The sequence below is a fragment of the Eptatretus burgeri genome, chromosome 11, assembly GCF_056783735.1.
Source record: "Eptatretus burgeri isolate ZD-2024b chromosome 11, Ebu_testis_v1, whole genome shotgun sequence".
Classification (NCBI taxonomy): Eukaryota; Metazoa; Chordata; class Myxini; order Myxiniformes; family Myxinidae; genus Eptatretus; species Eptatretus burgeri.
The window spans coordinates 96,673,796-96,689,784 of NC_140971.1; the positions used below are offsets into that span (position 1 = coordinate 96,673,796).

A 15,989-nucleotide genomic window follows, 5' to 3' on the forward strand; every position below is an offset into this window, starting at 1 on the left:
ATTTTGGGGTATTTTGTGTAGATCGGTGACAAAATTTTATATTTGATCCATTTTAAATTCAGGCTGTAACATAATAAAATGTAACAAAAGTCGAGGGGCGGGAATACTTTCTGAAGGCACTGGATAATCATGGTTCTACAACTTTTATCATTGCCCGACAAAGCATGGCCAGGAGGTGCATCCGCCCAATTTCGATCAAAATCGACACGCTCACTTCGCAATGATGCTGCTACGTCACACTCAGCTTTCAAACACCTTTGCAGATCTATTGGTTCACATATAAAATTAGAAGGGCACTCAGTAGAGCACATACCTCCGCCACGCAATGCCTGATACAGTAGAACATATCAGGCACAAGAAATTTTTTGAAATATCATGCTACATATCGTTTTTTGGCCATATTTCTCAATGGTGAAGAATCACTTTTTAATTAAATAATTCTCGTATCTGGATCCAGATTCGGATTTTCACTAAAATTTAATCCAGATCCGTCCACAACTTTTTGAGATATCCTGCACACAAACACACAAACTGACGAACAAACAGACAGACAGACAGACAGGTGAAAACATAACCTCCTTCCACCTTCGCTGGCGGAGGTAATTAGAGATAGAAATCTTCTCTCAGCCTCCAAACAATACGTTTCGTCTCTTGATGATTTCTCAGATTTTCCATCAACCTTGCTTATCTATCCTGGAAAGATACTGTTTCTAGGGATTTTAACATCCAGGTCAATGACCTCCCTCCCTTGTTATTGATCCTGTGATTTTAAAATACCTCCTTTTTTTTCCTGACAACTCATTTATCACTCTCATATTTTTCTTTTTCAAATAGCATGAAACACCAATTTTATGTGAAACCACAGTTGGCGCAGAAATATAGATCAGATCATGAACCATGCTATATCCCGGGCGTCGGTGTTGCTGAAGCAGTTTGTATGGCTGTGGTTGCAATCCGGGTTTGGCTGCCACTCGAACGCAGGAATTTGTTCATGGGGCTTGCCTACTCTTCACGAAGGACACCGTGGGATCTCTAATGTCTACCAACTAATTCCGGCAGACGGGACAACCGTTTAACGTCCATCCGAGGGACGGCACACACGAGGTCTCGCCATGTCTGTGAAACACCGGGATGACCGTTTATAGCTGGGTTGAGATTCAAATCCAGGTTAAGCAGCTTCGAGGAGAGTTTGGGTACCTCTCCATCTCTCGGCAGAAATGAAGCATAAACAATATTTTTTAAAACCATTTTTTATTCACACCTTTCCGAAGCCAAGAGTGAAATCTATTTCTAATCTAAGCTATTCAAAAGTTCAGTAACCAACTTTGTAGTTACTCATGAATGATGTAGCTCACTTAGAATGATCCTCAGATACGTCGAACCCAAAGAGTGAGCTGTAAGTTAAGGAATATCAATTTTAGTCTTACCAAATTAAAGGTGACAAAGTAATGCTCACTGCCGTGGGATGTGAAATAAAGCTGACGTTTTGAATGCAATCCCTTCGTCCAAATGCTCCGACAAAGGGTTAATGCTCAAAATGTAAGCTGTACTTTGCTTCCCACTAACCATGGTTAACATACCTTTGTCACATTTTAGTTGATAAAACGTATTGTTCGAGTTGTCAGTAGGCACAGACCGATATACTAGCCTCGGTAAAGTTTGGTATTCCTCTGTCGTAGCAGTTTTTAGTTGAATGCTGATTAAGGAAGTGCCCCGGTGGACATTGTCAACTCAACAAAGGATTGAAGGAACAATAAAATAGAATAGAACAAAACCTGTGTAAGAACAATGAAGTGTTACAGTCATACGTTTGAACAGACATCAGTAAATAATATATGGAATGGATTTTCCGGAGTAAGAGATGAAAAAGCATTAAGTTTACTGCATTGAGGAATGAGTTAAGGTGGACATTTTGGTTGTTTCCCTTCGTTGGAGCAAAATCTACAAATCTTCATCCATCCCTAGTCACAACTCACTGTCTGCTCATTGGAAAGCAGGTCCTTATTTCAGCTCAGAAGTAGAAGTTCTGAAATCTTTGACTGCATTTTGAAACCAAAGTAGAATTGGGAAAGAAATCAAGCAAGGTGGCAGCTTGCTCTCTTTCTCTTCTTTCTTGCCCCCCCCCCAACCCACTCACTGGGCTGGCCTCCTTTGGAATCCAATTATCCGGGTAGTGAAGTAATCTTTCAGCCCAGGTCAGACACAGTATCCCGCCGAGCACCTCATGCGGGCAGTTGGCACACAATGGCCTACTCTTGAAAAATTGACAGTTTGACTGTCGCGGCCTGGCTCGATACTATCTCTTGTTGCCAGAGTTAGGACTAAGGACTGAAAGGTTGAGTGGTTGAAGACATTTTTTTTTCATCCACTGCCTTGTGTGGATTTAATTATTATGGCTGCTCTTTCTTTCCAATAAACATTTGGCAAATGTCTTGAGTATGCAAGAACACGGGCAAGGGATCAATGTGCACCTTCCTTCAGATGGACGTTAAACTGGATGTCCCGTCTGGCAGCGTTAGGTGGCAGATGTTAAAGAATCCACGACGCCCTTCGTGAAGAGTCGGCAAGCTATGAACGGAACTCTGGCCAAATAAAAAAATCCTGTTCTAACCTTCGGGGGCACTGCATCAGCGGCACAGCTGCACTCCTAACAATGCTGCCCATAGGCATGTGCTACATACGAAAGAGGAAGAATAAGAAAAACTAGGACACTCAGTAGAGCGCATACCTCTGCCCTGTAATGCCTGATCCACGAGAACATATCAAGCCCGATACATTTTTTGAGATATTATGCTCCATATCGTTTTTGAGCCATATCTCTCAATGGTGAAGAATCACTTTTAAAATCCTAGTAGTCGGATCCGGATCCGGATCCAGATCTTCACCAAAATCTAATCACTTTGTCCTTGTCATACAACGAGCCTGTCCACAAAATTTCATCCGGATCCGTCAACAACTTTTTGAGATATGCTGTACATAAACAAACAAACAGAGAGACAATTGAAAAATCACTCATAAGAGTGACAACTTGGCAAATCTGCACAAAGTAAAATGACTCTCGGTAGAGCGCATACCTCTGCCAGGTGAAACACCACCTTTTGTATCCCACTGATGGGCTGGATCCGAACCAAAACCCAATCCACTTGTTCTTGTCACCTTTTCATCTCATCCATCTTGTTTTGTCACAACTCGTCGACAACTTTTTGAGATATGGTGATATATTTCGTTTTTGGCCCTGTCTATCAATTTTAGAAATCAGGCCTGTGCTGAAGTTTTTGTTCTTAAAAGTAATTGGGAGTTGAATTCAGTGACCTGACATGAAAATGCTTTTCAAATTTCAAGTCAATCCGATAAAAATTGAGGATATCAGAAAAATTTGATCAAAATTGGCCTTATGGCCTATTTTGACCTTTTGGCCAATGTTTACCTCAAAATTAGTAGGTTGTTGAATTCAGTGACCTGCTATGCAAATGATCTACAAATTTCAAGTTAATGAGATTCAAATTGAGGAATTTAGAAATTTGGCCGATGTCGACCTTTTGGTCTATGTTGACCTTTTCGCCTATGGTGACCACAAAAATAATAGGTGGTTGAATTCAGTGACCTGATATGTAAACCCTTTTCAAATTTCAACTCAATCGGATGAAAATTGAGGATTTAGAAAATTTGGCCCTAATTTGGCCTATTGGCCTATGTAGGCCTTTTCTGTCAAACGAATTTTATGAAACTTCAATGCGGGACCGTCGCAGGATTGGTGACATTAATCTCTGAAAATTTCAGAACGATCGGTTGAGCAGTTTGGGCTGGAGGCGAGCAGACAGACAGACAGACAGACAAACAAACAAGCTGGTAGGCGGACATGGGGAAATCGATCAAGTCGAATTTAGTCGTTTATCAGCCGTTACTAGCCAACAAAAGCGTCCATAGCAACGGTTCTTTCTCACACATAACTAGGACGTACCATGAACCTACCATACCAGTTTCATGTATATCTGACTCATAGTCTCTGAGATATAACGAACTTCGTTTTTTTATTGTTTTCGACCAGGGTTCATTCAAAGTCTATCTTCTCTGACAGTTTTCATAGGATCCGGATGGGAATTTTTGACAATATGGCTGAATGTACTGCTCACAGTCGCTCGTGGCCCGATTTTTGATTTTCGAAAAAACTAAATTTCAGATTTTTTTTCAAAAATTTCAAAAACTAATTTTTTTTTGAAAATTTCAAAGGTCCGTTGCTAAGCAACGGATGGGTCCATAGCAACGGTTCTCATTTGCACACAACTAGGTCATGGTATAAACCGACCAACCAAGTTTTATCGAAATCGCCATTGTATTAACGGAGCACTGGACTGAACAGACGTACATACAGACAGACAGACAGACAGACAGACAAACATATCGACGGAAATACTGATAATAAGGGTAGACTAGATTGACTACCCAACAGACAGAAAGGGGTAAAAAAACATAACCTCCTTCACTTTCGGTGTTGGAGGTAATAACAAGATGGAAAGCACACTTCACCATGAGTTGAGGAAGGCAATGTCCTCCAATCAAATGGACCGAAGGAGGCTGGTTTAGAGTTGTTTTTTATGTTCTTTATACATCTACCATATCCAGAAGAAATGTAAGACATACACTGTGTGGCTGTGTACAGGGCTCGTGTCCTGTTGACAAGGCACATCGAAACCAATGCCGGGCCTGTCGGCTGGCTCGCTGTCTGCAAGTTTCAATGAACCGTGATGGTACGCTGTCTTTTTTCTCAATGCTTCGCATTCACTTTTCTCAGTGTTTCACTTTGACTAGCCGATACTAACGATGCTGTATAAGTGGATAAAGTTTGCTTTGAGATGACTTGACTGAAGTTGAGCAATTATGGTAGTTCCAACAGCAACGAAACATTGAGATGGATAAACAGTTCTGTCTTCATCTGCTTCTCCAGTCGATGTAATTGCATACCTATTGTTCACCTTGCTTCTTCCTATGATGTCATCACCACAGCTGTGCAACATGAGCGAGGTCCTCGTTCTTCTACACTTCGGAAGCATGTTACGCTATACTTCCGAGGTCACAAGGAAGTGGGCAGATCTGATGCTGGAGACATCATACGGACCCCTCAACCTACTCAGGTTGCCGCAACCTCATTCTGCCCGATCAGTGCTGAATCTGAACACAGACTTGCACCATTCACGCCATCTACGCTTGCCTTTCCCCTTGCTGCACATGCCTTTGAAGAAGGTGCAGGAATTAAGGTAAGCATGAAATAGCACTAAACTGTCACTAATCATTTATGTTCTTTCAAGGTCATGTATTAAAAATGTAGTTAGCTACTAATTTGAGCGTTAAACCTCACTAGTTAAAACAGGTAGAAATCTTCACTATCTCTTTCCTTTACTTTTCCAAACCATAAGTTGTTTTCCCACAATCGCCTGAAATATGCCTGATGTTGGCTTAATGGTTAGGGTGGTGGGCTTGGGATCCTGCTCAGATGTTCAATTAATACCAGTTGGGGTTGACTCTGCCTGTCATCCTTCCGAGGTCGGCAAAATGAGTGCCAGCTTGTTGGTATCCTGTGTCGGAGTGGTGACCCGTCCAGGATTGTGCCCAATAGACAAGGAGACTGCTTCGGCAGCACCAACGCTCTGCACCGAGTATGATCCCGATGGATGGATGGAATCTCCTGAAATGTTGTTTTCAGTTTCCTCAATGGTTTCTTTACCTGCATTTTCAACTGACACCTTTTGTTTACTTCCTCTCCCCACCAATGTCACAACAGCCAGGTCTCGTCCCATCTGACGTCATTGCAGAAGTGGTATGCGAGTCTGCAGCTCGACTGCTTTTCATGAGCATTAGATGGGCAAAGGGGTTACCTGCCTTCACCTCGTTGCCTTATGAGGACCAGGTAATTTTTTTTTTTGACTCGTTCATATGGATTTCTTTTTTTTTTTTGTCAGTTTGTCTTTTATTTCACTGCATGTCATTCTTACTTTCTTTTCAATGCACTCACAAGTTTTACTCCATGAAACAATCCGAATAGGACATCAAAGTAGACATTCAATTCCAGTTCTTCTACAATATGTTTAATTAATTATTGGGATCTTACAATGTTTTAGGGCCTAAGTTTTTAAACCTTTCTCTCTCTATCTCTCTCGCCACATCCTGCTTTGTTTCCTACATTTCTCTTCCCTTTCCTCCAATTACTCTGATTTCCTTCCATTCTACTGTCCGTATTCTCTTCCCTCCTCCGCAACCTTCATTTCCCAAAAATTCTTGATAATACCCCCAAACCCCCAAATTGCCCTACTTTTCTGTTTTTACTTTCTCAGTTTACCTGCTTCCACACCTCCTCCTGTGTGTATGCCATGTATTGATGATGACCTTTTAGTCTTCGACAGACAGATAGGGATGATGGGGAAAAGAAACACGATCTTATATACAATGAAAAACTATTCCCCACTCTGGCACCGACAATACCAGATTCACACAGACAATGGGAATATCAGGTGAGGACTATAGGCAGGTGATGTATGCTGGAATGTTTTGTGATTGACAACACCAGGGGGTAGAACGTGCATATGTGCAGTAAAGCACTTTGTCTGAGTCGTGTGCATCGTTCCTCAGCCTGGAAGACTGGAATGCTCGGCCTATTTGCTTATCTGGGATACAACAAATTGGCGACGAAGGTTATTGATTGTTCAGGAACCCTGAAGGATGGCTGTGTTCGGAAATATTGGCGTCTTCGATGAGAAAGTCGAGTGCTTTGATGACTACATGGACAGATGCGATGCATTTATGGCAGCAAATGCAATCGACGAGGGGAAAAAGACCAACCCTGTGACTAGCATTGGTGGGAGCGGAGACGTTTAAAATGGTGAAGAACTTGTGCAGGTCCGGATGCTCCAAAAACCAAGTGTTATGACGATTTGTAGGGGCTGTTAGCAGATCACTTCATTCCGAAGCCCATCGTGATTGCTGAACGACACAAATTTTGGATGGCCAACCAAGGTGAGCACAAATCCGTAGCTCACTTTGCAATACGTTTGAAGCGGCTTGCTTCTACATGTGCATTTGGAGGATTTCTACCTGCTCAGAGATAGACTTGCGTCACCTGAAAATTTCGTTATCGAAGGTATTTTTATTTTTTGAAGATGCCATAGTAAAATATTTGGCGGACAAATTAGCTGGCAAAGCTAACAAGGAGCACATGGACAGCCGAGCAGCAAGAACCAAGGACATGCGACAAACCAACTTCAGCAGGGAGGTGGTCGAAGCCAGCTGGGCAAGCGGTGAGAGCGCCATTTTGTGTGCCGGTTGGGAGAAAGGCAGGAGCGCCATTTTATGGACCATCGGGATCAACATGCAAGCGCTGTGGAATCGGCAGGACGTCCGTGCAAGTGCTGTGGAGGAAATCATTGCCCTGAGAAGTGTCGGCTTCGAGATGTGACCTGTTACAGGTGCCATAAAATGGGACATGCACGGAAAATGTACCCCATGAACAGTTCGACCAGATATGTGGCTTCGGCGGTGAACGACAACACCGATTGGGACGGTGGTCAGGAAAACGACCATGAAGCATCTGGTTTGTACTGTTTAGTGAAGTAACCAGTAAGATAAAGCCAGTAAGGCTCAGTGTGACGGTGGGTCACACAGACATTGTCACGGAACTTGATAAGGGAGCATCATGCTCAACTGTTTCAGAAACTGTATATTATGATAAGTTATCTGAATTTCCATTGCACAACGACAACATAACTTTTCGTAATTATATGGGGGAATTGGTTCCTATTGTTGAATGTACCAAGGTACCAGTATGGAATGGGGATAACCAAGAGTTTATGTTAGAACTTGTTGGTGTGAAAGGGAATAATTCATCCTTGTTTTGGGGGAATTGGCTGAGTATGATAAAGCTAGTTTGGGAAAGTATATCCATCCATCCATCCATCCATCCATTGGGACCATCCTCTGTGCAGAGCATTGGGGCTGTCTTAGCAGTCTCCTTGGCTAATGGGCACAATCCTAGACGGCGGGTCGCCACTCCGACACAGGATACCAGCATGCTGGCACTCATTTTGCTGACCTCGAAAGGATGACAGGCCGAGTTAACCCCACCTGGTATTAATTCAACAGCTGAGCCGGATTTTAACTCAGTACCCTAGAATCCAAAGCCCGCCACCCGAACCACGAAGCCAACACCAGGCATACCATTGAGAGATAGGGCCAAAAACGATATATAACATGATATTTCAACGAGAGGGGGAGCACTCGGTAGAGTGCAAAACCTCCGCCGCCAATACTGCTGGGTCACTTAAGTGAACCTGATATCCTATTCATTGTCGGACACTTACCATTACCTTGACGTGTTTCGACTTATGAGCACCTTACAAGTAACGTGTGTCGATGTGTGTCAACGATCGCATATCGTGCGTACAACTTATTCCCATCGCATGCGGAGCGTGTGTCATACGGCAAGTACGTCGTAAAATTTTCAACATGTTCAAAATTACAAGACGTACTCCACTTACTACGACGTATGATAGCGTACTTTAGCGTTCTATTCACGCATACCAAACTTACCCATACCGTATTCGACGTGCGCCAGCGTTTTAGACGCATTTTTCAGAGGTCGGCATACGCTGGCAAGATCGCCAAGGTGTGACTGTGATGTTGACACTTCCATTTCTGCGGCAGTTATGATTTGAATCGTTGTGCGCAGCCTTTTCATAACCTACGCCACGTCATCGTCGGCGATGCGTGCAGCGTGCGATGCATAAGTTAGACTATCGTTGGGCATAGGTTGTGAAGGCCGACAACAGGTTCAGCATTCGTTGGTATAAGTTATCTATAACACAACAAAACGTTCTGTGTCCGTTACTAATATGTTATGCATACGACCAACTCGTTATGAATACGTCCGAATCTTTAAAAAAAAGCATCAAAAGTTCAACGTAAGCCAGCGTTTTACATACATTTTAATACGTTGCCATTGCTGGCTAAAACGTCAACGTGTGACTGGGCCTTTACGAAATCTTTAGATTTCGTAAGTAACAAACACACAAACAAACAAACAAGCAGTCATAGACTGGTACTTACGAAATCGTCAACTTGACCTCTGACCTTGTCTAATAAAAGCTGTCTCTCGAGAAGGTAGCGACGCAAACCAGAAGTTTCTACGATGATTCTGTATCAAACCATCAAAAATCGTAACGTCGACCGAAGCAAAAATCTCCATTTCTCCACGTCATTATATTATACCTTAACGTAACTCAACGATGCGTCTGCTCGAGCGCACTGCACCACGTGACGAGCCGTGACGCGGCGAGTGAAATATTTTTATACAATCTTAAAACGTCTCCAAAACATCCGATTTTTACCAGAATTTCTACAACCGAGTTTTAAGCGTCCTAAGCGATCGCAAAAACCGAAGACAAAATTAAAATCGAAGTTAAAACGAACTCGTAACGTCGAGCGAAGCAAAAATACTCCATTTCTCCACATGAATTTATGGAATTATGTTTGACCTCACTGTGACCTTGACCTTTGACTGATTTTGACCAAAATCTAATCAGCACAAGCCATCACCCTCCTGAATCACGTGGTGTAATTTGACAATGGTAGCTTCTTCCGTTCTCGAGTTATCGTGCCTACAAACAAGCAAACAAACAAACAAATGGAAGTCATCAATATACTTACGAAATCTTTAGATTTCGTAAGTAACAAATAGAAAGGGGTGAAAACAGTAACCTCTGCCATCTTTGAAGATGGTGGAGGTTAAAAATGAATTGGGCCCGATATGTTCTCGTGGATCAGGCGTTACACAGTGGTGTTATGCGCTCTACCGAGTGCCCTTCTAGTTTGTCTATGTCAAACCTTGTTTACGTAGAAGGGTATAAGGTAAACAAAACGTTTCTAAGGTTCACCATGATGGTTCCTATCCCTAAAATGAGATCATTTGACTTGTGTCAGCCCATCTGTATCAGAAACTTGAGACGAGTGAAGGAAAAGTGGATTCCAGGGACGATTGTAGCATTTAAAGGTCCACTTACTTACCTGGTGAGAGTTCCAGGAAACAACCGTTGGTATGTGCATGCTGACCACCTGATAGCTGGCGATTTATGAAGAAATGGTGATGCATATGGTAGATCAGAACAAACTTTATCTGAGTACGAACCAACGTTGGAGGTTCCTGATACAACACCTAGAAGGAGTCAGCAGTCACCTGATTTCATACCAGTGGAACCCCATGCACCTGTTCAACCAAGTGTGGTTCCTCAGACACTTCCGTTTTCGACCAATAGCTCATTGCCAGAAAATTCTTCATCCAGCACGCAGTCAGATTCTAGCCAGGTCCCCACTTTAAGTTCAAAATCTAATTCAAGTGGAGTAATCCCAATGGTACTTAGAAGATCGAGCAGAGTGTCGAGACCCCCACAGAGACTTGATTTGTAAGATTAAGATTCAGCTTTGGCATGTTAGGTGGAACGGAAAATGTTTGGTTGACTAATTACTATCGCTTGGATTTTCTATTAAATTTCACGTTATTTTTGTTGAATATTTTTCAATGTTGAGTGGACTAATTTACGGATTCCTGCATCGGAGGGAGGAATGATGTATTCTGGAATGTTCGGGGATTGATGTCACCAGGGGGTGGAGCGTGCGTATGCGCAATAAAGCACTTTGGTTATGGCTTCCCGACATCTGAGTCGTGTGCATATTTCCTCAGCCTGGAAGAATGGAATACTCGGCGTATTTGCTTATCCAGGATACAACAGCAGGCATGACTTGGTCCTTGCTGAACCATATACCACGGTCATGGATATTGTGCAAGCGGGCGTGGCACAGGGAGAAGTGCAGCTCAGGCAGGGGAATGATGATGAGCATCAATGGTGAGCTGTCCAATCTCCTCTGGAGTGATGAGAGAGAGAGAGAGAGAGAGAGAGAGAGAGAGAGACACAGAGAGAGAGAGACACAGAGAGAGACAGAGAGAGAGAGAGAAAGACAGAGAGAGAGAGAAAGAGAGAGAGAGAGAGAGACACAGAAAGAGAGAGACACAGAGAGAGAGAGACACAGAGAGAGAGAGAGAGAGAGAGAGAGAGAGAGAGAGAGAGAGAGAGAGATAGAGAGAGAGAGAGAGAGAGAGAGAGAGAGAGAGAGAGAGAGAGAGAGAGAGAGAGAGAGAGAGAGAGAGAGAGAGAGAGAGAGAGAGAGAGAGAGAGAGAGAGAGAGAGAGAGAGAGAGAGAGAGAGAGAGAGAGAGACACAGAGAGACACAGAGAGAGAGAGAGAGAGAGAGACACAGAGAGAGAGAGAGACACAGAGAGAGAGAGAGAGAGAGAGAGAGAGAGAGAGAGAGAGAGAGAGAGAGAGAGAGAGAGAGAGAGAGAGAGAGAGAGAGAGAGAGAGAGAGAGAGAGAGAGAGAGAGAGAGAGAGAGAGAGAGAGAGAGAGAGAGAGAGAGAGAGAGAGAGAGAGAGAGAGAGAGAGAGAGAGAGAGAGAGAGAGAGAGAGAGAGAGAGAGAGAGAGAGAGAGAGAGAGAGAGAGAGAGAGAGAGAGAGAGAGAGAGAGAGAGAGAGAGAGAGAGAGAGAGAGAGAGAGAGAGAGAGAGAGAGAGAGAGAGAGAGAGAGACAGAGAGAGAGAGAGAGACACAGAGAGAGAGAGAGAGACACAGACACAGACACAGACACAGACACAGACACAGAGAGAGAGAGAGAGAGACACAGAGAGAGAGACACAGAGAGAGAGAGACACAGAGAGAGAGAGAGAGAGACACAGAGAGAGAGAGAGACACAGACACAGACACAGACACAGACACAGACACAGACACAGACACAGACACAGAGAGAGAGAGAGAGAGAGAGAGAGAGAGAGAGAGAGAGAGAGAGAGAGAGAGAGAGAGAGAGAGAGAGAGAGAGAGAGAGAGAGAGAGAGAGAGAGAGAGAGAGAGATTTTTTTTCTTGCAAAGGTCCAACTCCAGCTGCCGCACGCATGCACAAACACGGCATGTACCGCCTCACACGGACCGCCTTTCTCGCACCGAGCCAGCTCCTTCATTGGTTGCCCACTGTCTGTGGGCAGTACCATCTTCCGGGCATCCTGCCCTGTGGGGTGGCCCCTCACAAAAATGTTCCACAGCTCACTGTGCCACCTAGGCCCACTGTCTTCTGGGCAAATGGCCTGGTAAGGCATCAATTTAGAGCGTGAAGTGCTTTTCTAGTGCTGTTTGTGCCCAAGTGCTCACCTGGCCTCACTTGCACAGGAGGTTTTACACAATCAAACGGAAGATCAAGAAGGAACCAAGAAGGAACCAAAAAAAGTGAATCGCAAAGATGGAGTCATCAGGAGGAACCTGGATAGGATTCGGGTTTCAACCGCTACTCCACAACCCTCAAACTCATACAGACACAGCCAAGTGAGACTTGCATAAACAAATTCAGAGAAGAGGTTAGGAGTAAGAGTCGATCAATCTTTTTGCAGTTGTGGAGTGTCATGGGAGACAATACCAATGCTGCTCAGAGCGTTCACTTCCACAGCATCCTAGGAACATACAGTGGGATGTGGGAAAATGTCTCGAGGAGAACAGTCGACCGTTGGACCATGTATTAAGGTCTTGTATGCTACGAGATATTGATGGAGTGAAAAAAATGTGTACTTTTGTTTATATTTGTAGGATGTTCTTTGTTTGGTTTTTTGTTTTGCTTTGGTTTCTAGTCTTTACTTATTTATCTTTTCATGTGATTGCTTCCACACTTTCAGCTTCTTCAACTCCAGATCACCTGGCCAGAGCTTTTTCTTCTTGCTCTTGCTCAGTGCCAAGTACCTACAGATGCCCAAACTCTCGCTGCCTTAACAGGTAATGAACAACAAAGGGAAGGATCATCTGTAATTTTGATAATGGCTCGTTGATCATACGTTTTACATCTTCATGGTCGTGCCCTTTGGATATGACTCTTCCTGATGAGCTCAATGGCCTAACAGAATATCCTAGAACGAGAGGTATGCACACTCGCCTCCAAGCTGTTAGATCCCATGCTGAGTCCTTCCTTGAGAGTTAGGTGAGTTATCACCGGCACCCTGACCAAATTACAAATTCCCACCCAAATCACATTCAGTCAAACGTCAAGCCTGGCCAGCCAGTTGGTAAAAAACTTGGGACAATTTTTTTCCCCCATGCGACCCCAAAGGAAGATGGGAATAATGGGGGCCAGTAAATAAATAGTAGTAGTAGTAGTAGTTATAGTATTATAGATATTATAGATCAATAGTAAGCATGAAAGAACTCACAATATTTCTGTAAAAAAGTAGACCATTGCACACCAGTGTCTGCAGGTTCCTACCTGGATGCTAATTGTAAATTGTATGATAGTTAAGAAAATTATGAAAGGGATGTTCGTGTTAACCGAGCAAAAAAAAAATAAACTTACCCAGAGAAGACAAATACAGTGATGGATTCAGTCAAGGCTGCGGAAATGGGAAGTGTGGAAGGAGACAAAATGCTTCCTCCTCCATTTAATCGCACATCGTTGTGCAAGTCGTATATTATTTGTTTTTATTTTTACCTCCTTCACCTCCGCCTTCCTCAACAGCCTCATCCACATGCCAACCAATGTTGCTCCCACCCACAGATGTTTCTCCTTCACCATCTCTGGCGGCTCTTCTCTCTCTGCGGGATGCTGTATCCCGTCTTCGAGCTCTCTCTGCCGACACGGGTGAATTCTCCGGTCTGCGTGCTCTCATTGCTTTCCGTCCAGGTAAAGGTATTCAAGTTATTTAAAAAAAAATTCTGCAGTTATAGACAGTAGAGTTTTGTTAATAACAAACAAATACATTGTGCGTTGTTGTTTTTTTATGAATAAACACTGACAACAAAAATCAATGCCCACTTATACCACGTAAATGGTGCAAAAGTGGTCGGGGATGAATTGCACTACAGTGTCATCCACTGTACGAGGAACATGCCTTCCATGGATTCAGCAACACTGTGTACTCACCCTCTTCCCCACGGGTGTAGTTTTGTGGTTCCCATCTACTATATAAGTGGCAGTCCTGTCTGTGTCTTGTCTGTCTGTTTTTTGTGACGAATAAGCTCCTCGACCAGTGAACCAATCTTGATGAAACTTTACACATATATAGAACTAACATTCAGCTCCAGGATGTGCTAAGTGGCTTTCCATAAAAATGAAAAAATATATATTAAAAATTTTTTTTATATATATATATATAAAATAAATAAAATTTCCATTAGAAAAAAAAATGGCTTTCGAATAGTGCGCCGGCGTATTAATCATAACAAAAGGTTTCATGGTTAAAAACGCTAGAGTTTTTTGAAATACAAAATGTTCATATTCGTTGACTTTTTAAACATACACATTCTCCTCCTGTTATTTGAATTCTCGAACTGCACGCGCACGGCAACAGCTAACTGTTGATAGATCTGCTCATGAAAGAGCCAGGCAAGCGGAGTCAGCTGCGGAGAGAGAGAGAGAGAGAGAGAGAGGGAGAGAGAGAGAGAGAGAGAGAGAGAGAGAGAGAGAGAGAGAGAGAGAGAGAGAGAGAGAGAGAGAGAGAGAGAGAGAGAGAGAGAGAGAGAGAGAGAGAGAGAGAGAGAGAGAGAGAGAGTCGTCTTACTGCTGATATATCTGCTCATCTCCTATATAAATGGCAGTCCTTCTGTCTGTTTGTCTGTCTGTCTGTTTGTAACCAATAAGCTCCTAGACCAGTGAACCGATCTTGATGAAACTTTACACACATATAGACATAACATTCAGCTCCAGGATGCGCCAAGTGGCTTTCCATAAAAATGAAAATATATATTAAAAAAAAAATTCCTTTAAAAAAAAAGGCTTTCGAATAGTGCGCCGGCGTATTAAATCGTAACAAAACGCTTCATGGTTAAAAACGCTCGAGTTTTTTGAAATACAAAATGTTCGTATTCTTTGACTTTTTAAACATACACATTCTCCTCCTGTTATAACAGCTTAGAAACCCGAAACATTATGCCACTGCGAAAGCGAACAAATTTAAATTCTCGAACTGCACGCGCACGGCAACAGCGACAGAGGTATGCCGTTTTATAATACACGTCTCCCAATTCTTACTTCACGAACGATTATAATTTTGACGTTATCAGGATAACAGACGTAAATAAATCAAATACGCTGAGCCAGGCTGGGTTTTGCCCGACGTATAAATTAAGTCACAAATGATGACATGAAACCAGCCTCACATTGTTGAGGCATTACAGGTTTTTTTATCTGATGCGGCAATAAATCTTAACATTTTTGAACTCGAGTCTTCTGCATATAAAACATGGTGGGGAAAATATAATATTATAGTGGTGATGAAAATAAATAAATAATGGTGGCAGCCTCTACAATTTCACAATTAACTCTGACATATACTCCTTCAGATCCACCTTCATCCACAGGATTCCCGTGTGGATCCCTGCTAGTCTTACTATAATTCACCGTCTGTCCGTTTTCAGGTTCCACAAAAACGGCTGAACCGATCGCAACCATTTTTGGGTGTGTAATCCTGGGACCCCTTGGAGTAAAATAGGCATAAATAAAATAACATGACCCCCTTGACAGTTCCCGTAGGGAGCGGGTGCTTCTGGTGGGCTAAGTACTAGCTCGTCCACCTTTTGATGGTTGCCGTTGGCTAATACCAGCTCATCCTCACATCAAGGGTTCCACTTACCCCTTTCAGGGACCTGAGTTGCCACAAACCAGTCCAATCCGGATGGGTGTGGGTTTTTTGGGAGACACCATCTCTTTACTGGATGGCCATTGGCTTCCCCAAAGGGAGCTTATCCGCCCTTTGTCAGGTGTTGTTTTTTTGTATACCTTGTCGAGGCTCGTATGAGAGCTAACACACAACGCACTGCAAGGGGGGCATGAGACAAGAGGGGCGGGAGTGGGAAGGACAAAACAGTGGGGAACAGAGACATTAGCAGATCTGTGGAAGGGAGAGCGATGGGGCGGGGAACATGG

The 15,989-nt window shown here is 43.3% G+C and overlaps 1 protein-coding gene across 3 annotated transcripts in view; it reads left to right on the plus strand.

Moving 5' to 3' along the window:
• The window catches only part of NR2E1 (nuclear receptor subfamily 2 group E member 1), a 46,880-nt gene that overhangs the window by 11,687 nt on the left and 19,204 nt on the right, over positions 1 to 15,989 (plus strand). For all 3 annotated transcript variants that reach the window (XM_085847529.1, XM_085847527.1, XM_085847528.1), the window contains 5 exons: positions 4,661 to 4,748; positions 5,005 to 5,255; positions 5,780 to 5,905; positions 12,754 to 12,850; positions 13,623 to 13,748. In XM_085847529.1, the coding sequence (XP_085703655.1) occupies positions 4,661 to 4,748; positions 5,005 to 5,255; positions 5,780 to 5,905; positions 12,754 to 12,850; positions 13,623 to 13,748 (688 nt within the window). The remainder of the gene's footprint in view (positions 1 to 4,660; positions 4,749 to 5,004; positions 5,256 to 5,779; positions 5,906 to 12,753; positions 12,851 to 13,622; positions 13,749 to 15,989) is intronic.